This window comes from Zeus faber (genome assembly GCF_960531495.2).
Source record: "Zeus faber genome assembly, chromosome: 3".
Lineage (NCBI taxonomy): Eukaryota > Metazoa > Chordata > Actinopteri > Zeiformes > Zeidae > Zeus > Zeus faber.
Genome location: NC_137190.1, coordinates 20249566 through 20273545, shown reverse-complemented (window position 1 = coordinate 20273545; position 23980 = coordinate 20249566). Strand labels below are relative to the sequence as shown.

Here is a 23980-nt window from a genome sequence, read left to right as displayed (position 1 = left end):
TTTTGGGGGGGGGGGGGGGGGGGGGGGGGGGGTCCTACACACCACTCCATACCTGTCGTGGGCGGAGGCGTGCCGCGGAACAGCTCGTAGAACTTGGAGAGGTAGTGGATGACTCTGGTGCTATCGGGCTCCTGACCCGCGCGCAGCTCCTCGCCAGAGGTGAAGGGCGCGATGCCAAACTCACGCTCGGCGATGTCCAAGGCGAGCTGGAGGTTCGCGCCGTCGTCCTCCTCGCTCAGGGAGTCGAAGTCACTGGAATCATGGCGAGCAGCAAAACAGGAAATTTTGGATATTTTACAATATTTTTTGTTTTGTGGCAATGGCATTAGGAAAAAAAATTCTATAAGCTCAAATGATCTGCACTGTGTTATAATTCATTTTTTCCATTGAAATGCTATTAACTACAATAGGTAGATAAAACTAAAATTAAGAATGATCAGAAGATAAACCTGAACAAGAAACAATACAAATTTGGAAATATACAATAACGCAAAAATAAAAAATAAATTTACCTGAAATAATAATAATAAATCTAAAAATAAACAAGAAGCAATTGGCTTAAAAATAAAACATTCTTTTGTTTTTTTTTCCTCCTGGCATTGACATAACTCAGCAATTAAAAAAAATGCATCTCTTGTATCTTTCGGGTTTGAAAGAGGTTAGAAATGAACTACGTTTGCTTTTCAAGTACAAAGTGGCTTCTGTCTCGGTAGGAAACTGGAAACAGGTTCACATCCACAGGAGCACGAACGTCCGCGCCGTGTTAGCCTGAATCGCATATCTTTCATCGTTTCTTTAGGAACAGAACACGGCGCTGCCCCTTCGTGCATTACACCTCTGCGTGAGTACGAAACGACAAAGTTAGGAATCAGCTAAATTCCTGCAGACCAGCCATGAAGGGGGGGATTGTGTGGAGTGCGGCAGAACGTACACATTCATCAAAGCTGCCATGCCGCGCATATTTCACACGCCCAAGAAGGACGATTTCTTCGGGAGGATTTGTGCGATGATAGGAAGGGGCTGTGTCGCAATCACATCTCCAAAACTATGGTGCTTTAACCAGACCCTCATCTTTCTGTCCGAATAATGCTATTTACTGAGGAGTAATAACACCGTAATGACACTGTAGAACCTGAAATAATTTAGTAATAACACACATTAATAACATAATAACAATAACAAAATGTATACCAACTCATCCATTGATGTTGCATTATTGTATACATATGTATTCATTCTGTAGAGTAAATCCAGATATATTTATATTCATATATATATTTATCATTTTTATACAACTTTTTAACTTTAATGTACTGTATTCTGTGCATAAAATCGCTTTTTGTATATTTTGTGTATTTCTGCCTATATTTTAGATATTTTACTTTGGATATTATTTTTATATGTGGCTATTTATGTATATTTGGCTATTTATTTTTATATTTCAAAATGTATGTTTATTTGTATATTTCATATTTTTGTTGAGAGACATAATGTACAGTATATGCAAGTCATTCACAATGGGCTGTGAAGACCGTCTCGCTGTGACTGAGCAGGCGTGGATCGTGATCCTATCATCTGGTGTCGATCAGATTCCACGTACATGAGCTGGGGTTTGAACCTGTGGATGAGGGCACACAGGGCCGTGCCACTTCGCCACAACGACGCCAAGTCCGTCACCGCCGCATTCCTGTATCCCTCCGTCTGCCTCTGGCACCACGTCAGCAGCCGGCCCGGTCTGATCTCCGACTCTGCACCGAAAGACACCGCGTATAAAGTTTCACTGTAAAACAAACCAAAAACATCCCTTCCCTGGAGTTCATTATGATGGACACAAAAAAAAAAAAAAAAAAAAAAAAAAAAAGGTGGATCGTCTGATTCGAGCGACTGAAATATAATTTGGTTGCGTGGGCCCAGAAAATCTTGGCCTTTGAAATGAAGTGATGTCACGAATAGATGAGTCAAGGCAGAACGGTGAATCAGGCCAAGACGAGACGTAAGAGATGAAGTGGGCGCTGAGGTATGAGCCTCTAGATGTGTTTTAACCAAATCCGGTGACTCCAATCATTGTTGTCTCAGCTTGTTGGGCTTAGCTGCGTGTACAGGGAGAGAATGTTTTCTTAGAGAACACGGCCACACATTTAAATTAAGGAAGTTGTGCTTTCTACCAAAAGCAACATCAATCAATGTTAACTTTGGCAGTGGTAACACGAGCGCAGTACTGTTACACCAAGATATTTTTTAACCTTAGGTACGACAAGAATGTTTTTAAGCAGATTCGAAATTCATTAAAAGCGGTTTTGCTCCTTTGGTTTACGGTTGTTGAACGAATGGAAGGGTCAGACTCCTCAAGCTGAGAATCACCCCGCCAACAGGGTGACACAATCTAAATTCTCCAAGTGAGGAATGTTGAGCGGGATACCAAGAGAAGCAAGTTCCCTCTCGTCCAAACAGGAGAATCTGCCTCTGGCTGCAAATTAGTTCATGAGGAGGGAAAGGAGAAAAAAAAAAAAAAAAGTTGTTTTTTTTTGTGGGGGGTTTTTTTTGGCAAAGAAAGAATCAGAACCCGCCGTGTGGCTTGTACCTCGTCTGGTGAGGTTGACGGCTCGGCGGATGGTGGCGGCGCGCTCCAGAGAGCAGGACTTGAGCTCCCCGCTGACGTACAGGTGACGCACCTGAGAGACACGGGTAAAGATTTTGGGTTGCGGAGGGGTGCGTACATTTCCTGAAACTTTAAGCGATATTTCCATGGGGGGTTAAGCAACGTTATGTTGGAAATATTGCCATAAAATATTGTATTTTAATCCATAAAAAAAATAAAAAATACACATGAGGCAACAGTAGATCATAGGGTATGTTTTGGTTAGGATATACCCATTTAATGGGGTTGAATTGATCATCTCCCATCATCATTTACATATAATTGCTCTTAAGTTGAGATAACTAACTAGAATAATAATTGAGCACGGGAACGGTCATTATTTGTACATTACATAATGTCCTCAGCTTTATCTGACCTGGTGCGGCCTGACGCAGGAGGAGTTGAGGTTGGGGTATCGGCTGGAGGGGTCCACGGTGTACTGCTCAAAGTTCTTAGTGATGTTTTCGGGCGTGGTTTGGGGAAGCAGTCTGTACAGACTCTCCCTGGGAACACACAGAGGAACCATAAACCACCAGGCCTTTATTTAAAGAGCATTCCAACTCGGACGAATCTACTTCCAAGGACCTACACAGTAACATGTATTTCTGAGTGAAGGACAAATCCCCTAAAATCAAGAGGAGAAGGAATGAGCCCGACAGGAAAGAATGCTTCCAGTTTTTAGAAAGCCATTTATGTGACTTATATCAACACCTTCCTACTGCGTTACTCACTGGCCCTTCAACCATGAGACATTTTATTCATATCAGCTGCCTTGTGTATTCCACATATTAAAACAGTGAAATAAAAAATATATAATACAGTGAATTACATACATACTGTATATTCTAGTTTTAAGAACACTGCAACATAGCTGTAGGATAAAGTACCTATAATATATATAGCTTTTTTTTTTTTTTATAACTCTTATGGTACTTATAATGATTTAAAATCATGTATTTATAAAGTATAAACAAATAAAGCAGCGACCTATCGGCTCCTGACTCCTCAGAGCCAAAATGAGATAGAGACCCAAAATCCCAGTTAACAGTAAACAAGACAAGAATGAACCCTTTCAACAACAAGGGATGAAAGTCATTATTAATAGAGCACCCGCTGAAAAATACCAAAAACTATTTTGTAAACAATACGTCCATTTAGAGCACTTCAATTCGAATGCTTCCCTTTCCCCCAACTCATGCATACATATTCAAACATCCAACGCTTCAAAGTGTTTGACAGGAGCAACGGAGGGATCAAACCAGCAACCCTTGGATTGCATAATATTGACATTATGCTAAAGGTAAAATTCTCTGCACCTTTCTGCCAGGACCTCCAGGACGGGCCGGCCCTGGGCCCAGCTCCGCACCATCCAGGCGGTGTCAAAGGCGGCCAGGAAGCCCCGTGCACATCCTGTCCCCATGGGCCAGAAGGGCTGCACACACACGGAAAATACCACAAAATACATTTTATTGTATGAATACGTTGAACACAGAAGCTGCTATGAGGCCTTGGAGCAAGAGGATCTTTGTTGAAGGTCTCAAAGTTGAAACTGTGAATGCATCAGCGAGATATAAGGGGAAGGGCGACGAGAAAATCTAATGATAACTATATTAGAGAGGGCAATGTCAACCATTATAGAAGTAGAATGAGTTTATTCCGCCAAGTACATTTATAAATACAGTGCATTTGTCTTGAAATTTGTTAGGATTGGTGCATTTCTCTACCGACAAGTAGCACTAAAAAGATGAAAAAAAAAAAGAAAATGTAAAACATGGAAACATTTAAATAATATTTACATAAATATTAAATAAAATAAATATAAAAACAGCCAAGTACACACAAAAAGCCAAACATACAGAACAAAAAGAGCAAGAATATATAAAGAAAGATACAATACATACAAAATGGTATTCTATGGACTTAATGAATTATTAGTCAAGTATATTTTATTATAAGATTAAATTCCATTGTATTATTATCTTATTATGGACTCTAAATTATAGGAGGAGGATTTAACTCAAATATTATCGTCACACTCACCTCCAGCAAACTGTCCCCCACCAGTGCCACCAGCAGCTGGCGTCCACATCGCTCCCGCACCAGCGCGGCGTTCTCCGAGGCGTACATGCTGGTGAAGTCGAACATGGCCACGTCCGGCTGCCCGCTGTGGTTCAGGGCGAAGTCCAGCGTGGGCAGCTGGTAGTTGGTGCCGAAGTCAGCGGCCTCGCGGGCGTAGCACAGCAGCGCTTCCTGGCTGACGTTGTCGCTGCTCAGCAGCAGCTCCGTGTCCACGTAGTCCTGGAAAAGGGAAAAGAAAAAGAGGAGGGGGAAATAAAGATAGGTGAAGCTCATGTTTATTGTCATATGAACTTCAACAGTACAACCAACATTCAAATGCAATGAAATGCATTTAAATGGAATGAAATGCTTGTCCTGGCTCTCTGTCTTTTAAAAAACAATTCATAAGAAAAATAAGTAAAGTTAATGCAAGGGCTTCCCACTTTAAATAATGGTATCTTAAGATATATCTGTATATCTATCACGTCATCATGAGGTATTGTGTGTAGATTGATGAAGAAAATTTAGAAACATACCAAAACATGGAAAGTACATCTATATCTATCTTTATAGATTTCTATTTATCTATATCTCAGTTTTTCCGGATAATTCTTAATATAAATTTGCAAAAATCTCTAAAAGCATGTTTCTGCTTCGTCATCATAGGGTATCATGTGGAGATTGATGTAAACATTTTGAATTGAATCCATTTGAGAGTAAGGCAGTAAGGTAACAAAAGATGGAAAAAGTGAAGCGGTCCGAATACTTTCCAAATGCACCGTGCGTACACACGTAAATATTTATACATACACATGTCAAAAGCATCTCTTGACATAGATATATTCGGCCTTCTTCCACATGCAGAAGTGCACACTCTGCCTCCAGACAAACGGGCCGTGTTTTATTGGGTATTTATCTTCCTCTGTTTCGACATCTCTTTCGCACTTAATCTTCCTCTCTTTCTCCCTCTCTTCCTCTCTCTACCTCTCTCTACCTCTCACTCTCTCTCTCTCTCAGCCCCAAACAGCGTCTGCTCACATGGATCACGACGCCCTTGTCCAGGAGGCTCTGCTTCTTCGCCGTCATCACAAAGTAATGCGTGTTGTCCTTGTAGTACACGATGTTCTCCAGGTCAACACCTGCAACAAATGACAAATATGTGTTGGGATTAACACAGCGAACCCCCCCCCCCCCCCAAAAAAAACAATGAGCATTCCACCGCAGAAAATGTCCTTGATGCTTCTGCAGACGTTTCCACTGTTAACTTATCAAACGAACAACTCTTTTGTCCCGTTTTAAACAGTTACTCACCACAGTGTTGCTAGGAATGGACTATAATTCTAAATATTTATCTCCACTGTAAGGGATGGTGAGAAAACTCCACAAGTGCAGTTTTTTGAAGGCACCATCACTTATTAAAATATACAATACACATACAAATATTTATGCTGTTGCTATCTTTCTTATTCTGTTATAACACAATTTTAAATTGTTGCATTCTCGTATAATGATAATCTTGTTATATATCTTGTTTGTCTGTATTTTTATTCCACTTTTTCATTTGTATTTTATTTTTATTACTTTTTTAATCAAATTCTTATTTGAATATTTGTATTTTTTTCTATGTTGGTACATGCACCGGGGGAAATTCCTTATGCACTTCGCACTTGGTAATTATCTTACGGATCTTAAATGTAATTAAAGTCAAGCCCCAGATGAAGTAATCCTGCGGTGTTGGTGCGTGTTTGGACATTTTCCACGTGATGAGCTCAGCGCGTTTTCCCCGCCCACCCGTCTCCTCCTTCAGGTCGAGGAAGAACTTCTGGTTGAAGATGAAGGCGACGCCGCTGATCTCCTCCACCTTGGCCTCCGCCGTCGTGTTCCGGTTGACGAAGTTGGCCGTGATGGCGATGGCCAGTTTACCGCGAAACTCCTTCCTCGAAAACCCTGAGAGGAGGAAGGGACGACGGAGAGAGGGAGGGAGGGAGACAGAGAGAGAGAGAGAGAGAGAGAGACACTCGCTCAGCTGCTCGCCTCGTCACCTCACAGCACAGTTGTTTCTCCCTTGATCCGGGAGACAAAATCTATCTTTGATCACAGGGCGCCGCATTTCGGATTAAACGAGCAACACTTGGTTGTGAAGGCAACCCCCGATCTGTGGAGCGTGAGGAAATGTCAGCGTTTACACGTTAAAATCAACTGCGTTGAGACCTTTTCTTTCTGAATTTTCCCAAGTGCAAGCGCTGCAGGACGTCATTTTTTGGGTCCATTTTGAATTCCACATCGGGTTCGAAGACTTATCAATGCACTTCAGAGATTATTTAAATGTATAAATGTTTTTGTTATTATTTCTTATTGTATATTTTATTTTTATTATTATTATTATTATTATTATTATTATTATTATTATTATATCTATATTTTTTTTTACCTTCTTTATCTGAAAGGCAATACAATTTAAGGCAGACTAAAAACCTATTGAAATAAAATCTGCTAAATCAATCAATAAATCAATAAAATACTTGGAACTTGAGCGGAACTTGATTCCTTTAATCAGTTCCACTGTGTAAAGGCCACATGTACCTTATAACAGCCATCCTGAGGACCAGTCATCCGAGGTACCAAACTGAAAAGTTTGTGCTTTTAACTTTTTTTTTTTTTTTTTTTTTTTTTTTTTTTAATTGACTGTAAAAGGAAGATACAGACGAGTGCTAAAGTGTTTTTAACTCTCGTACCTAATAACGGATGCGAATATGAGCACTGTTTTGAGAAACAGGAGCTAACGTCTGAGTTTGAGCCAAAACTCTTCTATTACCGTCGCCGTTCCGTTCAGAGAGCCTTCACATTCTCAGTCACTTCATTGCTTTTTTGTTTTTTTCCCCTTTTTGCTCCCAAATTCGGCCACAATTAGTCCTGATTTGGTTATTTCTCATGCCATGATGACGAGGCGGGGTGGAAAATGACTTTCCGAAAGACTTCCTCATAATTGTTGAATGAGATAAACATCATGCCCCAACTGAAAAAATGCCCTTTTTTGGAATAGACATCTGAGGCAAATTTGTTGGTAGACTACAGTATTTTACTGAGAAAGAAAAAAATGAATTATTTTTAAAAAAGAGGGTGAGACAGAGAGAGAGAGAGAGAGAGAGAGCGACAGAGAGAATGTATCTGCTCTTCAACAGCCTCCAGATGACTCAATTCTATTTATATTATTTTTTTCCCTCTGGATCAGAGAGGTCTAGCAGCAGAACCAGGTCACCTCATAGACTTGGGACTAGAAAATACATTTGAAATGACTTTAATGATTGAAATGAATCACCAATGGTTATGATCGTTACTATGTTTTCTCTTTGTTAAACGTTCTATTTAGTACAGAAAATGTTTTCCAGTTCACCTTTATTATAGCATTAAATAAAACCGGAAAAAAAACCACCAAAACTTAGCCTGGGTTTCAACCCTAAATTACTTGACAAAGAATGGTGTAATAAATCATTATATATTTCTTATAATGTTTCGATGTCAGGAAACTATGTGTTTGAATATCATGAGTTTAATAGAAAAGCCACTACTGTGCTCTTTCTCTCCACCCTCTCACCTTCTAGAGAGTTCCTGCGCCCGTCGGCTCCGACCACCACATCAAACTCAAAGTTCGCCATGGGATGATCAGCAGGACGGATTTCTGCCCTCCAGCCCGGACCTGACACACAGTAACAAAAGGCAATAATTATAATATGACATTTGCGCTCTCTAACACACACACACACACACACACACACACACACACACACACACACACACACACACACACACACACACACACACACACACACACACACACACACACACACACACACACACACACACACACACACACACACACACACCATTAAAACCACTGACAGGTAAAGTGAATAACATTGCTCATCTCGTGCCAATGGCACCTGTCAAGGGGTGGGATATATTAGGCAGCAAGTGAACAGTCAGTTCTTGAAGTTTATGTGTTGGCAGCAGGAAAAGGGACGTAAGGATCTGGGCAACTTTGACAAGGACCAAATTGTGATGGCGAGACGACTGGGTCAGAGCATCTGCAAAACTTGTGGGGTGTTCCTGGTACGCAGTGGTTACTACCTACCAAAAGTGGTCCAAGGAAGGACAACCAGTGAACCCGCGACAGGGTCATGGGCGCCTATTGGGCTCATTGATTCGGGTGGGGAGCGAAGGCTAGCCCGTCTGGTCCGATCCCACAGAAGAGCTACTGTCGCACAAACTGCTGAAAAAGGTAATGCTGCTATGATAGAAAGGAACACACAGTGCATCACAGCTTGCTGCGTATGGGGCTGCGTAGCCACAGACCAGTCAGAGTGCCCATCATGACCCGTCCACCGAAGGTGGTCTAGTCTGATGAATCATGTTTTCTTTTACATCAAGTAGATGGGCGGGGTTAGGGTCCGATCCCATCGAGCATCCGTGGGATGTGCCGGAACAACAAGCCCGATCCATTGGGACCCAGCCTCACAACTTCCAGGACTTAAAGGATCTGCTGCTAATGTCTTGGTGCCAGATACCACAGGGCACCTTCAGAGGTCTTGTGGAGTCCATGCCTCGAGGGGTTGTTTTGAGCTGTTTTGGCGTCACGAGGGGGAGCTACACAACATGAGTTGTTATACTTGTCTTTTTGTATTTTCAACCGTGCTAAATTAAATTTACATTTCCCTGGCATACGCTGTTGTAAAAGCGATTCTGAAAAAATGTGTTAAGTGACGATTAGAATGACAAAACCAGGGGGGGGTATATCACAGGTTTTCAATGATAATGCGTTCTTCAAGGACTTTTCAAGCACTTCAAACTTCAAAAGGGGCTATTTTCAAGGTATTGAAAAATTTCAGAGGACGACAGTCAAGCACTTCAAACCCCTCAAGGACCCAGTAAGAACCCTGACAAGAGAGACTGGACACCAGTCCCCCGTTATCTTCCATGCTCGTACTCCTATACTTGTCAGCGGTTAACATGCTATGATATATAAGTGAATTCATTAAATGTCACTACAGAATCACACACTGTCTGTTTTCAGACCGCAGTAAATCACACCTATGTCTCCAAGGTGGGAGCTCATTGAGCCGCACGCAGCGTTGGCGCCGCAGTCTGTTGTGAAATGCAAGCCTGTGGAAAATGCATTCCATGATGTCACGGGAGAGCTATGTGTGTGTCGCAGCAAAACAGGGCGAGACGAGCCGGGGGACTAATTTTAGAAATCCACTTGTTGTTATCTGGTCATTGATGTCCCAGCTGAAGAGTAAACAGAAACACGGCAACGGGCAAACTTTGCCCCCGCGTTTAAAAGGCCTTGTGGGAAACAGTAGAATCTGAGCGGGAGAGAGTTCCACAGGCGCTCTGGAGAGGCCGCGTGCGTCGGATATACGGTGTTTCTTTTCATTTTGCTTATGTTAACATCCTCTTTACCACTGCGATCATAAGTCATCACCGACTCATCGCAAGTAACAACATTTTGTGTTGTCGCGACAGCGCGTAAATGTTTGCGGTGATACCGTTGTTTCCCTGCTCCTCTGGAGGCTCCAGCAACTTGACAAACTCCACGTTGATGTGAAACTCCACCGCCACCAGCAGAGCGATCTTCAGCAGCATGAGCTGCAGCTGCTGTATGCCTAGCAGGGAAACAAAGACATGGATTCAGGGATTCTCAACTTGTCGTCATGTCAAGGACCCTCAATTCGATACGTGTCAGGCCACGGAAACCATTTGATAATACTTTGTCTCTGGGAGACCAATCTGAGTAGATCCTTATTGTTAGATATGATTTAGTCGAAACCTGTCTATCCCAGGGAGATAACAGTGAAACTACGCCCCAAACAATTCTCCCCCATCTTGTCAATGAAATAATGGTTCAACCATTAATCATTTTGCTGGGGACCCCCTGGAACCTCTTGAGAACCACTGCTTTGGGGAAATGACAATCAGGTGTTTTGTCTAACCTGGATTGAACCGCTGACATTTGGCTCGCTTGTTGTGTAACACAAGCGCAGCCTACGCGACGATGATGCCATTTCCTCTTTCCAGTTTCCTCCTTTCCACTTTCACTTCCTTTCAACACCCAGGGCAGACAATGGAGCGGAGATTCATTTTTGGAGGCAACTCACTGATGTGGTCTATGGCGCCGGCGCAGAACTTCCCGTAGAACTTCTTGGCCCCGAGGCCCCGCAGGTCGTGGATGGTGTAGGGCCAGAGGTGCAGCACGTTGTGTCTGGAGAAGGAGTCCCTCTTCTCCATCACCACCACCTTGGAGCCCATCAGGGCAAGCTCGATGGCTGTGCGTAGGCCGCACGGGCCCCCTCCGATGACCAGGCACTGCAGGGCGAACGATGTTACACTCGTTTAGACGCCACGTCAGTGGCACTTAAATCACCGCTGAGTAAAATCAGTTTTTAAGAACAGGCTCATCTGAAAACTGCTTCATAAGCGACAGTTATGTCATAAGTAATCAATCAGTACTTTTCTATCCAGATCCAACGATGAACAATACAAATTTGGCATTATACAATAAAACCTAATGATAAACAATAATATTTCTTTTTTTGTTTTATTGTTTATTATATTGTTGTTCATTTTCAGGTTTATTGTATATTGCCAATTTTTGTATTTTCTAACAAATTCTTGTTTATTGCGTATTGTCATTATTTTTCTATTTGTATTTTCTTTATTATAATCTATTTTTTTAAGTGAGCAGTGGCGACACTGCAATTTCCTTCTAAGGATGGAATAATGATCCACCCACCCTCTTAATAAACATACTAATGTACAGTGTGCCTTATTATTATGGGGTATCAAAGCGTCGATTTTTGACCTGTGGAGCACTTATAAGTCAAGTCACTTTCGGAAAACAACACAAAGAGAATCAATACAGGCCCGGACATGAATAGAATCAAAGACCATAATAGGTTGTAGTGGTCTGAAACCACTAGACCAGTGTTTCTCAAATGGGGGTACTGCAGGTGTACTGCAGGGGGTACTCCGAAAATTTAAAAAATGTTAAAAAGTTAGTTATATATATATCATTTTAAAAAACACACACGACACACACACAGTAGATCATTTTTATTTTTTCTCCCAATGCCAGTAAAGGGGGTGCTCGGCTGAAAAAATATCTTCGACTTCTTAAGAACCACTGCACCTGGTATTAAAGGGGAGTTTTCGTAAAAACAAAAAACAAAACAAAAAAAACCACAAAATCTGGGGAGAAAAGTTGATGAATGTGCCAAGCGGGGGTATTTATAGCGTTAGGTGTGTTTCTCCACAAAAGAGATAATTCCGGCAGTTTCCTCACTCAAATATGCATGAAGTCAGTTCTTGAGGTTGGACCCTTCGTCTGAGAATGCATGAATCAAACATGACATCATCCTCTCTCTGGCACTATGCTTTACCATTTCTAGAGGTGGTTTGTGTGTGTGTGTGTGTGTGTGTGTGTGTGTGTGTGTGTGTGTGTGTGTGTGTGTTTCAGCATGCCTGCATGCGATTGAATGAGTACATGGCCATATACAGTATGTGTCAGTTCATGCCTGTGGTGCTTTGATGTCTTGCCCCAAACCCCATTCATTCCTAAGTCAGAGAGTAGCCCCTGCTTCGCCAAAGAGCGGAGGTGGTTTCCCGTTTCCACAAGCCATGAGTGACTTGTGTATTCTAAACTTTCTGGGGCTGATATAACTGCTCTTACAGCTCTGTTACCAAAGAGAACAGGCTCTGAACACTATTTTTAGCCAGTATTCACAGATGATTGGCCACTTATTTAAAAAGGAGGCTTTGATTACCTGCGACCCCATGAAGGGTCCAGGGGGATTCTGAGGAGGTTGACACCAACAACAATATTTTGACAGGTTACTGTTTCAGCTCCACGGCCTGTAGTCAAATTGGCAATAGCAAGGTAGTTGAAAAAAAAAAAAGTAGTGATATTTCATATTGTCAAAATTGCTGGGTCCCAGCTAAAGTTCTGTCTTTTTTTTTTTTTTTTTTTAATGCGCTCTCCCGCTTTCCTGCATCCGACAGCTGCTGTGTGAGTCAGAGACCAAAACCAATTCCAGATCCGTCACCAATATAAAACTAGAATTACTGCGTCGCGGTTGCACGCCTCCGCCAACCAGTCAAGTTGCAGTTAGCAGCTTTGACCACCAAATTCTCATCTCAATCAGTTCATCTTTGAGTCCAGGTGGACGTTTGTGCCAAATTAGAAGAAATTCCCTCAAGGCGCTGCGGAGCAATCGCGTTCGCGAGATTGGGACGGACGGACGGACAACCCGAAAAAAAAAACTAAACATAACGCTTGGGGCCACGGCTGTCGCCGGCCGGGGCGGCATAACAAAGCTGGGCCGGCGCGATTGGGAAAGCAGCATTTCGTAATTTCTCGCCCGTGGGGCACAAGGATGAGGTATTCGTCGCCCTCTTCCAGGAGACAGCGTAAACACAGGTGGCGTTACCTTCGCTTCAACGTGCTTATTTGCCCCCTTTTTTTAACGATGACGCCAGACGAATCGCTCATCTAAAAAACTCCATGTGCAAAACGTAATGACGTAGCTGTGTTTGTAGACACCGGTCATCGTACAGGTGTCTTTATTGCGCGTGTTTCGTTCTTGGAAAAACGCCATCATCTCCCTTAGTCCAGATCCGTTGTGACTGCACATCTTCAGTCTATTTTATCCTTTTCTCCCTCTCTGCCACTACGGGGCACATCGGAAATGAGGCGTTTGGCCACACTTGTTTCCACGTTGTCTTTTATTATTACAGGTATGATGGCTTCCTGAGTCCTGGTTGCACATCTGCTGAGTCAGGACGCACACTTCCTGTCTTCTCCGGACCTCTGGCCTCTACTTCCTCCCCGACTGGTTCTGTTCGCATTTTCGGCTCCGCTCGGTTTTAAGACTAGATAAGATAAAAAATAAAAAATAAAAAAAAACTTCACGGTGTAATTTAACTATCTGTCCGTCCCATTCTATTCTCTCAGGACTTTTTAGTGTTTTTCCGAAGATGCCGTCCCGACAATTTGCGATTTGTTACATATGTTGTCCACAGCTGTTCTACCACCAACATGGTTCAGCTGATCTACAACAGCAATGACTCATGAAACCACTGAGGCTCAGGGTGAATTCTGATGGACCGCCGGGGGCTCCGGCAGACCTCGTGGTCCAACCATAGCTACAGCAACACAAGTGGAATTGTTCCCTGGTCTGCAAAAATGTAGCGTCAACTGAAAACGCATTGCACCATTAAATCAAAAGTAAATTAATTACTCAACGTATAAAAGTACTTTACATCCTTTTAATACATTCATTAAATGTGGTCATAATACTTTTGTGAATGGATCATGAACACGTCCAATCTCTTTGTACGGTCTGTTAAAGTCTGACTGTGAGAGTTTTTTGGGGGTTTTTTTATGATGCAATTGTTTGTAATCACCTAGAGATTAATTCAAAACTGAAATATTATCACAGATCATTGAGTTTTATGCACTGGTCCCACGGCGCCAAATGTATAAATGTAATAGGCGACTTTCAGGCGAAGGTCTTTCTTCTTCTTCTTCTTCTTCTTATAATTATTATTAGTTATTCTCAATCTCTCGGCCCACTTTGACACTTATCATACAAAAACATTGAATCTCAGCTACAAAGTGTAGCAGGCAATTATGTCCTTTATTTTCCTAATACTAACGTTTACATTTTACCGATACGCTAATGATGAAGAATCGGAGCGCGGTCGCCTCGCTGTTATTAAAGACAGCTGGAAACGGCCAAAAAGCGATGACATAACATACTGTTAAGATTGCTGCTGCAGGAGGAATTCGGAGGTTAGGTGTCGTATGACATCACATCCCTCACTGGTAAAAAACAGGCCTCTCGTAAAATCATGACCCGCCACCCTCTGATGGTCTCAGACGGAATAAGAGGACATGTATTAAGCACGGGCAGACTTTCTGTCTTGCAGTTAATCAGAACGCATGTGAGGAAAATCAATAATTGACTCTTAAATCTCGCAGCCTAAAAACCATGGTCCACGTTTCAGAAACGCCTTGTCAATTTACAGCGACTGGGACCTTCAATGTAGAGGACACACAATACAACCTTTCCACATCTGGTGCATGACTTCACTGTGAAGGCCCAATTCACATTTTGCAGCACTTTCTAGTGACCTATAGCGACGATCAAATCCAAATTCTAAATCTGTGCCACAGCGGGCGCGATCACAGTTCCTACAAAAACTTAATTACAGCTTTGCTGCGGCTTAAATTAGGCAGCTTTGTAAAAATCAGAGCGCACTTTGAAGCATTAAAAAAAACAAAAAAAACAAAAAAAACAACACACATTTTAATAACAATCTGGCCCCAATTGCAATTCTTTTAGGAGGTGCCCATAAAGACCTCAGCCCCTCAGGCGTATCCAGGACAAATAATTACGCGTGGTGAGTGACGCTGTCTGTTTCTGGGCAATAAAACACTGACGGAGGTTCAAGGTGCAGCACCAGTAGAATTGCAGCGCTGGAGCAGCGTGTTGGAGGATCTCTGTGTGATATCTTGACATTTTCCGCTTAACCTTCAGTTTAGGGGCCACAAGCAATGAAAGACACTTTTGTGCTGCAGCTGCTGGATTGTTGTCTTCAGACATGAGTCGCAACTATCCCCAAATTCAGGAATAAACCAAATTTCTCGATGACAAAATAATTTACAGCTCAGACATTCACTTGCATTTCACTAGAAGGGCCAGTAGGGAGGCGGATCACGATACCACAACCAAAACCAGAACTGTCATTTATAGGTGTGTCTGCCTTGGCTGGTTAATGTTGCGCAACTGCTTCCGTGTCGTTTTGTTATTTATTGTTTTCTCACATGTGTTCCTCAGTTTTTATGTCATCGCGTGTCACAGTGTAAAGTTGACTTAAATTCCAGGAAAAGTGGATGGCCGTAAAAAGGCGTCAGCTAATGGGAATCCTTATAATAAATGACGGAAAATAACAAGGACACGGAGTCTGCAAAAACAGCAGTATTACTGAAACGGAAAAAAATTACTGTCGCCATCAGCGCCCGTTGATGACCTCACCTTGGTGCCCGCGCTGGCTCGGCCTCTCTCGTACTCTCGCTGGGACATCCTCTTGTCCAGCTTGCTCCACAGGGCTTCGGCCTTCCAGCTGGTCACCTTGCTCTTCAGAGCGCAGTAGAAGGAGGCGTGGTCCAGGGGGTCCAGCTCCAGCTGCGTGCACATGATGTTGAAGGCCTGCAGCGTGCCTTTGCAGGAGGTGGCCTTCACAAAGTCCTCAAAAAGCCTCCCAGCCTGGTCCTTCTCCTCCTCCGTCTCCCCCATCTCGGCTCGCTTCTCTCAGCTCAAGCTCCTGCGCCCGGCTTCCGCTCACCTGCTGTGGCTCGCGGCTACACCCTCCGCTTGGCTCCGGCAGTCATGGCCGCTCTGAAACAAAAACAAACAAGAAAAACTGGATTTGATGCCATCTTGTTCGGAAATGGCCAGGTTTGAAGTGGGCTGCAGCTCACGTCTTTACATTAGACGAGATGTGAGCTATGTTCTGCAAAATATAAATTAATATAGTCTGTTTTATGCGGTACGTTACCTTTCATTCTTTGTACTACTCGTAACTAGTGACGTACTACCTTTTGGGGTCGCAAAACACATAGAAAACAGCACAGAGGGGATTTTTGGCCGTTCTGTTGATAACTGGCTTTATAAAGGAATAGAATAAAGAATAAAGTTCGATAACTTCATAAAGTTAACTTACAAAGTTCTACATAACTTTATTAGGTTATAGATCTCCAGCACCTAGTTTGACAAAAACACTGACATGTGTCATTTAACTTCATGGTATTTCATTGAATGCTCTCAAATGAGACGTTAAATATTCTGATACTCTTTCTGTTGGATAGTCACAAAAGATTGAATAAACAAGTTTCAACAATACTTCCGATTGCTCAAAAGGCTTCTCTTCAGATCCTGGCCCTACAGTATTTGTCTCCCCCAATACCCAACTTTCGGGTCTTTACCGAAACAGAGCATCAAAGCCGAATGTAAATTTTCTGCAAATGTGACATTTCTAAAGCGGAAAGTGTTTGAACGTGAAATAACAACATTAAACATGAGGTTTTTCTTTTGGGTGGAGACGTGTGAGTTTCTCTCGAGTTTTGGTGAGAGCCTGCCTTTGAAGATATTCTAATGCCCTGTTGAGAGAGAGAGAGACGGGCTGAGGCAGAGCGGAGGAGGTCAGGCTGGCTGCCCAGGGCCTGCCCAAAAGTCAAAAGAAAATAAATAAATAAAAGGTTCTTCCCTCTCTCCTCTCAATGTCCAGCGAGATTGAGAGATTTGGTAACACCAAAAGCCAAATAGAAGTTAAATCCATCCATCCATGGAAAATAAATAAATAATGGTTTCTCTCTAGTATTTCGCCTTTCTGAGGCGAGATACATAACGTTAGTCCCTATGCTCGTGGTGCACAGAAGACGTCACGTTTCTGTTCATCACTATTCTAACATTACATAAGCTTTTGCACAATATCCTGTGTAGGTTTAAATGTTTGCATCCTGTTTTGCTTCTGCTGGATTTTGCCGCGGACAGAAAATGCGGTTCAGAAAACAGAAACCCCTCCCTGCCCAAAATAAATACAACCGGAGCGACGTCCGTCTCGGGCGGCCTCCCAAGCACCTTTGTCAAGCACCGGTGAGGTTGACACCACGGCGGCATCGCACACTGTAGAGCCCCCGCGAGGAGCTCCTGTCCTGGTGTGGGATAAAGCCTGGGAGGCCTTTGACTGGAGACAATCCGCCCCAAACTCATTGAGCCCACATTCCATGGCCACGTGGCTGGAATAACTGGGAACTGCTCCGTCAGCACGGAACTGCGAGAGACGCCCGTCAAGCAGTTTGAGCCAACCAGCGACTCTGTGGCATTGTTAGGCCACTGGAGATACAGGATGGTATTCCTTTTATATTTTTGGATCATTTATTATAAATTGTTTTTTTAATTAAAAAGAATTGGGTGGGAAAAAAAAAAAAAAAAAAAAAAAAAAAATATATATATATATATATATATATATAGATCATAGTATATGGATATACAGTATATGGACCTTAGTTAGTGTTGGTGTTCTCGTTAATTAATGATGTGAAATGGTTGAGGCAGGCGAGAGACTTGCTACAGGTGTTTTCTGTATTCGTGCATGGCAGAGGGTTTTTTTTACCTTATTTTTGGTACTGTAGTCGTTCACTTTACTTTTGCCCATGCTCTGGTGCAAAGCAAAAAAAAAAATTTTATTTAAAAAATTAGATGTGTGGACTTCAGTCATGCTTTCTAATTCAATTTCAAGCAAAGGGTAAATGGCCCAATTATAGGAACCATCTGTTGCTGTGTCCATCAAATCATAAGATATAGTTTGCTCACAGTCGACTGAATATTCAACTTTCACTGTACTGCAGGAAAAATCCCATGACTTCATCATCTTGGTCTGACAGAATGGAAAGTCAATTGTGGGCAGACGGAACCAGCCTGCAGAACGGAACGGCTGTAAAAATACATGTGAAGACAGACGGACGGCTGGGGACACGGACACACACACGGACACACACACGGACACACACACGGACACGGACACGCTTCTTAAATTATAGTGTAAATATTCACATTTTTGCAAAGAAATCATTAACTGTCATTCTGGTTAATACCTTTACGATAAAAGCAATTAGTTAGTGCAAACTGCGCGGTAGTGCCCCGTCCATTGTTCCATGTTTGACTATTTACCATGTATTGTACCACGTACCAACTAAATAGTTACCATGTAAATAATTCATATAATGTTGACCGTCATCTAGTATATAATGGCAGTGCACAGTACATGCGCTGGCTGCACACACTCCATACCACTGTGTACATTTGGGAGATCTGAACGCTCCTTATCTAAAAGGAACTGCACCCTCTGTGGCTCCAGACGCAGGAGAAATGCTAGCGATGTGAAATATGTACTTATTACACCTGGCCGACGGAGGAGCAAAAAACCAAACGCACACAAACAAAAGTGGGCACTCTCAGATGCATGCATGCCTGAACACACATCTCACACACACACACACACACACACACACACGTCACACACGTCACACACGTCACACACATCACACACATCACACACATACCTGTTCGGGCAACTAATCTTGTGCATAGATTCAGACACAGACTAGCACAAAAACACTTTTTTCCAGATAAGGGGTCGCACATTTGCAACCAATGGCCACGGTACAACCAACCTTTTCAGACATCCTCAAGTCTAAGTTAAAAATTGTACATTGTTTTAAGATATTGAGCAACCATTAACGGACGGGTTAATGAGTAATGAGTCACATACACATTCAAACCCTCTGATGATCCATCCCTAACCCCTACCCCCTAACCTCCAACCCCAACCACGACTTGAGAGTCACAGTGACCGTACAGAACCGTGCCAGGCAGAGCCAACCGGTCTGCAGGGACGTGATTTCTTCATTTGCCGCTACGCAGACTGCCGGCGGCGATCACAAAACAATAGAAAGCCGACAGCACGGGGGAAACATTTTGAGAGCTGGGAATTACACGCCGGGCGAGCCAGCCAGCGACAGTAATTACACAGTGGAAGTGAAGAAAACCAGGAAGGAACCCTCTGCCCCTGATAGGCACACCTCACAAAACAGTGTGCTCATGTGGACTTGAACCCAGCGCCGCCGCCGCCGCCACCGCCCCTCCCCACACGCGGGCCCCCAAACTCCACAGCATTATCTCCCTTTTAAGAGCCTGCCTTGTCTTTTCGGGCTCCCGTGCCAAAACACACAGAGCACTGTCATGACAAGGTGTGCACACAGTTTTATCTGGGAGGCCACAGTGAATACCAATCACCCAGAGCAGGGACAATTGTTCTATCATTTAAAGAACAGTGGGCTTCTTAAAAAAGGCCACAGGCTGCTGGATCCAGACCCAGCGGGCCGAGGGAGAAGGTTCACCACGTCACATCTAGCTTTTGGGGAACAATTGATCTAGACGAGCATCGATCATTCTGAGCACACAGAACCGCACCGGCCCACATATTTTAACTTAGGGACAAAAACCTCACTTAAGTAATTATTTTTCCATTATAAAAGGGTCTACAGAAAGAGCAGTGAATGTTGTAATAAACTAGTGATAGCAATGAAATACCTATCATAGGACCGTCATAATAGCGTACGTATGCAATAGGGGAGTCCAACTCTTTTAAGGCGGAGTATCTCAACGTGCGGTCCGGGTACCCGCCATGGGTCCTTTAAGAGGTTCCATGCGGTCCCCAGCAAGATTATTAACAGTTCAACTTTAGCGTAATTTCATTTATATGAAGTAAGCACCATTAGAGAATATAGAGCAACAACTGTTTTGATCCTAGTTTCACAGTTATAGCTTTAACTAGAGTATAGACAGCTATGGAAGATTGGACTAAATCCCAGAGACAGACGGTGAGAAATCCCGATATTTATCAAATGGGGTCCCTGGCCCATTGAGTATAAAATTCAGGGTCATTGATGTTGGGGGGGAAAAAAAAAAAAAAAAAAAAAAAAGTTGAGGATCACTGTTTTACGGTATGGGAAAACAATAGAAATGTGGGAGGCAAAGAGAAACATTAAAAAGGTTGCAGAGTGATGACAGGACCCGGCGTCCCTCGATGCGAACCATCCATCCACACTGCCAACGCTCAGGAACGGTGGAGCGCATAAGCCACGCTCAGAATAGACAAGTGTCATGTTCCAAAAGGACAACAGCACATGACCCACAGAGGAGGAGATAACAGGGTGCCGGGGAACAATCAAAATCAAAATGTTCGGGGGAGGGGGGGGGGGGGTTCCGGCCCTCGGCTCACTTCATCAGCTTCGGCCTGTAGCTCCTAAAATAATGACAACTAAAAAAATCAAGGTGACTCCTGTCCACATTCTGTACCGTTGGCATTAGTAAACACGTAACGGCTCTCGGCACGGCTTATCAGCGGCGTCTGCTTTCCTGTCCAGATCAAAGCCACGCAGGAGAGTTTCACCTCATCCGGCAACGTGGCCCAAGCACGTTAAAAACGACCTTCCAATTAGTCCGTCTCTCCAAGTGGGGAAGCTTGTTAATGTTGCCCCGGTGGGATTTACTGCCTCCGGCGTCGCTGCTCTGCTCCCTCCCTTCTTCGCTGTAATAATTTGGCGGGGGCGGCGGCGGCGGCGGCTTCGGAGCGAGGCTACTGTGCGTTCCACCGGGTGGATGTAGCGTGTGCCGCGGGACGTCGGAGCAGAGCTCCCAAAATGGCCTCGGCGCGGCCCCGACGGAGAGGTGTCTGAACTTAACCGAGAATAGATTCATCCAGATTGCACGATGTATGATTACACCGGTCAAGCGGGGGAAACTAATATCTAAATGAGTATCAAATCGGATCGTCAAAAATTGTATCCAGTCTTAAAAAAACAACAACCAAACAAATCGTCCGTGTGGCACCGTACACGAGGCGGCGCTTCAACAGTCACAACCCAGTCGCTGATTCCCGGAGGCACACGTCCGTTCTATAGGGTAAATATAGGAAAGGCGGATCGAGCGGAAAGAGAGAAGAGTTTATAACGGGGCTTTTGGACTAAAGAGGCCGAGAACTGTCTGAATAATAAACACCCAATTTCACGTACTTTGCCGAGAGCTCGACCGGCGTGAATCCGGGGCGGAAAGGGGTGGCCGTGCACGGCGTCACAGAAAGGAGGTTTTGGAAGGGCTTCGGTGGTCCTTTGACTTGTTTATTCATTTCGATCCGCTTTTTGGTTTCCTACGCGCCCAATAACATTGACGGGAAAATATTTCACGCGCAAACCAACGTAAGTACCGCTTGACGTTGCCATGACAATAACCATCGATCCGTCAACACTGCAGTATCAACTTTGACGTCTTCGAACGAGCAATCCTCGCCGGCCTGTTACGACACTGAATCTCCGAATATTCACTTAACCCCATGTGATAATTATTAAGAAGGGGCAACAGACACGGTCGAGCCGCTCCCCACGACACCGACGGACTGGGATGTGTTGTTTGGATCGCGTCTATTTTCTCCTGGTGAATGCTTGCGCCACCATATTATTTTGAAACTCAACGCCGTGATGAGCGCCATCATGCATGCGGGCCTGCATCTGGCTCTATAATTAAAAGGGACCTGCTACGCCACCTTCTCTCGCCCCGGTTATATCTGGGCACACTGTCTTTAGGTTAAACGCCGGCGCCGACCACAAATTGCAAAGTGTAGACAGAAGGCTGGTGGAGACGGGGCTGCTCCACAGCGCACAACAATAAAACACAGAGTTGTACAAGGCTTGTTTTTGAGAGTCTGAATGTACAGTAAATTCCATGTCAGGGTTTCGGGGTTTGTCTAAAAGGGAATTTCAACCATAGGAATTGTACTCCCACAATAAGAAGAGCTGGATTTAAGGTGGCACTACAACCCTACCGACCCCCTTATAAACATTATAATGAACAATATGCTGTCTCGTTCACTGTGTATTTCCAGCAGCACACTTCCTAAGGAAATTCCAGAAAGACATGAAAGAAAAAAACATGTTGCTGCACTTGACTGTTTGGACATGAGTGTATTTTCCGTCAATATGAGCATTTTCATTTTACATCCCCCGGGCTCTGGTCTCCGGCGCAGTTTGAATGTTCACGGCTAATCTACCTGACAGGGCAGAGAAACACCTAGTTATCATGGCTTAGTGCGTGGAGAGCAGCGTGCCGGAGTTTGACACTCAGGAAACGAATTGCTCGCTGGAGACAGACTCACGCTGCTGCAAGGAGTCAGAGCACGCGTCTTCCTGCCATATGACTCAGGGGTGACTGTAAATTCAAAGATCAGGAAGCAAAGCAAACAAAGTACTTTTGACCCGATGGAGTCTGGAACGATCATAAAACCAATCCTTTTGACGGTTCTTTTCAAGTTTGTCGTCCCACCTTGTGTGTTTGTGAGCAGCCAAAAAAGTGGAGTGTGGGCAAAACACCAATGTATTCATACTATCACACATCCTTCCTTTTTAATCTGGGAGCTGCCAAGCATGTGGTGCCTTGTTGGAGAGGCTGGGGTTCATTACACCTCCACATAGGCTTCGCTTTATTCACTTGTACAGACTGGCACAGGCTGGGAGATTAAAGCCGCTCTGACTTTGTAGTTATTCAGGAAACAACTATGGAAGACATAATAATGAAATAACTCCATACCATGAGTTACACCCCTAACACATCAGGTTTAAACAACTTTTATGCAAAAGCCGGGCTCATCCGATCCAGAAAAGTAAAGAGAGGAAAAACAACAGATCTTTCACTGCTCGGACCAGTTTTGTTTTTTTAACTTTTTCTTTTTACTGTGGATTCATTCAAAAAGGAACGAGTCCACGTTTAAATGGAACATACGCCCAGGTGTCTCCACCCAGTGATTTTAGGGTGAAATGGACAGATCACTTACCTCTGCCCACGGCGTGTGAATCAAAAAGAAAGGCACGAAACCGACTCGTCCAGAGCGCTGAGAAGTTGCGGAGGTCCCACACACGCTCCGGCAGCAGAGAAGTGTGTCCGTGCGGCGGCGTGTGGACGCGGAGCTGCCGCCGCTGCTGCTGCTGCCGCTGCTGCTGTTGCTGCCGCGGCCGCTGCTGCCGTGGAGGCGGAGCGCAGCCACAACGTCCAGTAGAAAACTGCGGCCACAACACCTTGAAATGTTTTCAAACTATATGTAGACAACATAAACATGTACACATAACATAAAAAAAGTAATAAGCACAAAAAAATAAAAATAATAATAATAATAATAATTATTATTATTATTATTATTATTATTATTATTATTATTAGTAGTAGTAGTAGTATTATATTAATAATAATAAGTAACATTAGTAAAAAATAAAAAAAATCATAAATTACAACAATATAAAAAAGTTAAAAAAATATATAATATAATAAGTAAGAGAGCTAAATTAATAAAATAAGAATAAGAATAATAATAAAAGTAACATTGATTTTTTTTAAATCCACAATGACAAAAATAAAAAATAAAAATGTATACAAAAAGTGCAAAAAATAATAATAATTAAGAAAAATAAATGATTTATAATAATAATAATAATAATAATAATAATAACAACAACAACAATCACAATCATAATCATAAAGGAACATTAGTAAGATAAAATAAAAAGTAATTTCCATGTAATCATATTTCTGATAATCATTAGGAAAGTTTCCAGTT

General features: G+C 43.2%; 1 protein-coding gene across 1 annotated transcript in view; it reads right to left on the bottom strand.

Annotated features, from left to right (window-relative positions):
- The window catches only part of mical2a (microtubule associated monooxygenase, calponin and LIM domain containing 2a), a 34420-nt gene that overhangs the window by 10160 nt on the left and 280 nt on the right, over positions 1 to 23980 (bottom strand). Inside the window, exons 3-15 of the mRNA XM_079998095.1 lie at positions 23204 to 23461; positions 15790 to 16152; positions 10852 to 11059; positions 10243 to 10359; positions 8292 to 8393; positions 6488 to 6643; positions 5735 to 5835; positions 4679 to 4936; positions 3955 to 4070; positions 3015 to 3141; positions 2582 to 2672; positions 1601 to 1748; positions 53 to 252 (exon numbers count right to left, since the gene is read on the bottom strand). Coding sequence (XP_079854221.1) covers positions 53 to 252; positions 1601 to 1748; positions 2582 to 2672; positions 3015 to 3141; positions 3955 to 4070; positions 4679 to 4936; positions 5735 to 5835; positions 6488 to 6643; positions 8292 to 8393; positions 10243 to 10359; positions 10852 to 11059; positions 15790 to 16050 — 1885 coding nt within the window. The 5' untranslated portion in view covers positions 16051 to 16152; positions 23204 to 23461. The remainder of the gene's footprint in view (positions 1 to 52; positions 253 to 1600; positions 1749 to 2581; positions 2673 to 3014; positions 3142 to 3954; positions 4071 to 4678; positions 4937 to 5734; positions 5836 to 6487; positions 6644 to 8291; positions 8394 to 10242; positions 10360 to 10851; positions 11060 to 15789; positions 16153 to 23203; positions 23462 to 23980) is intronic.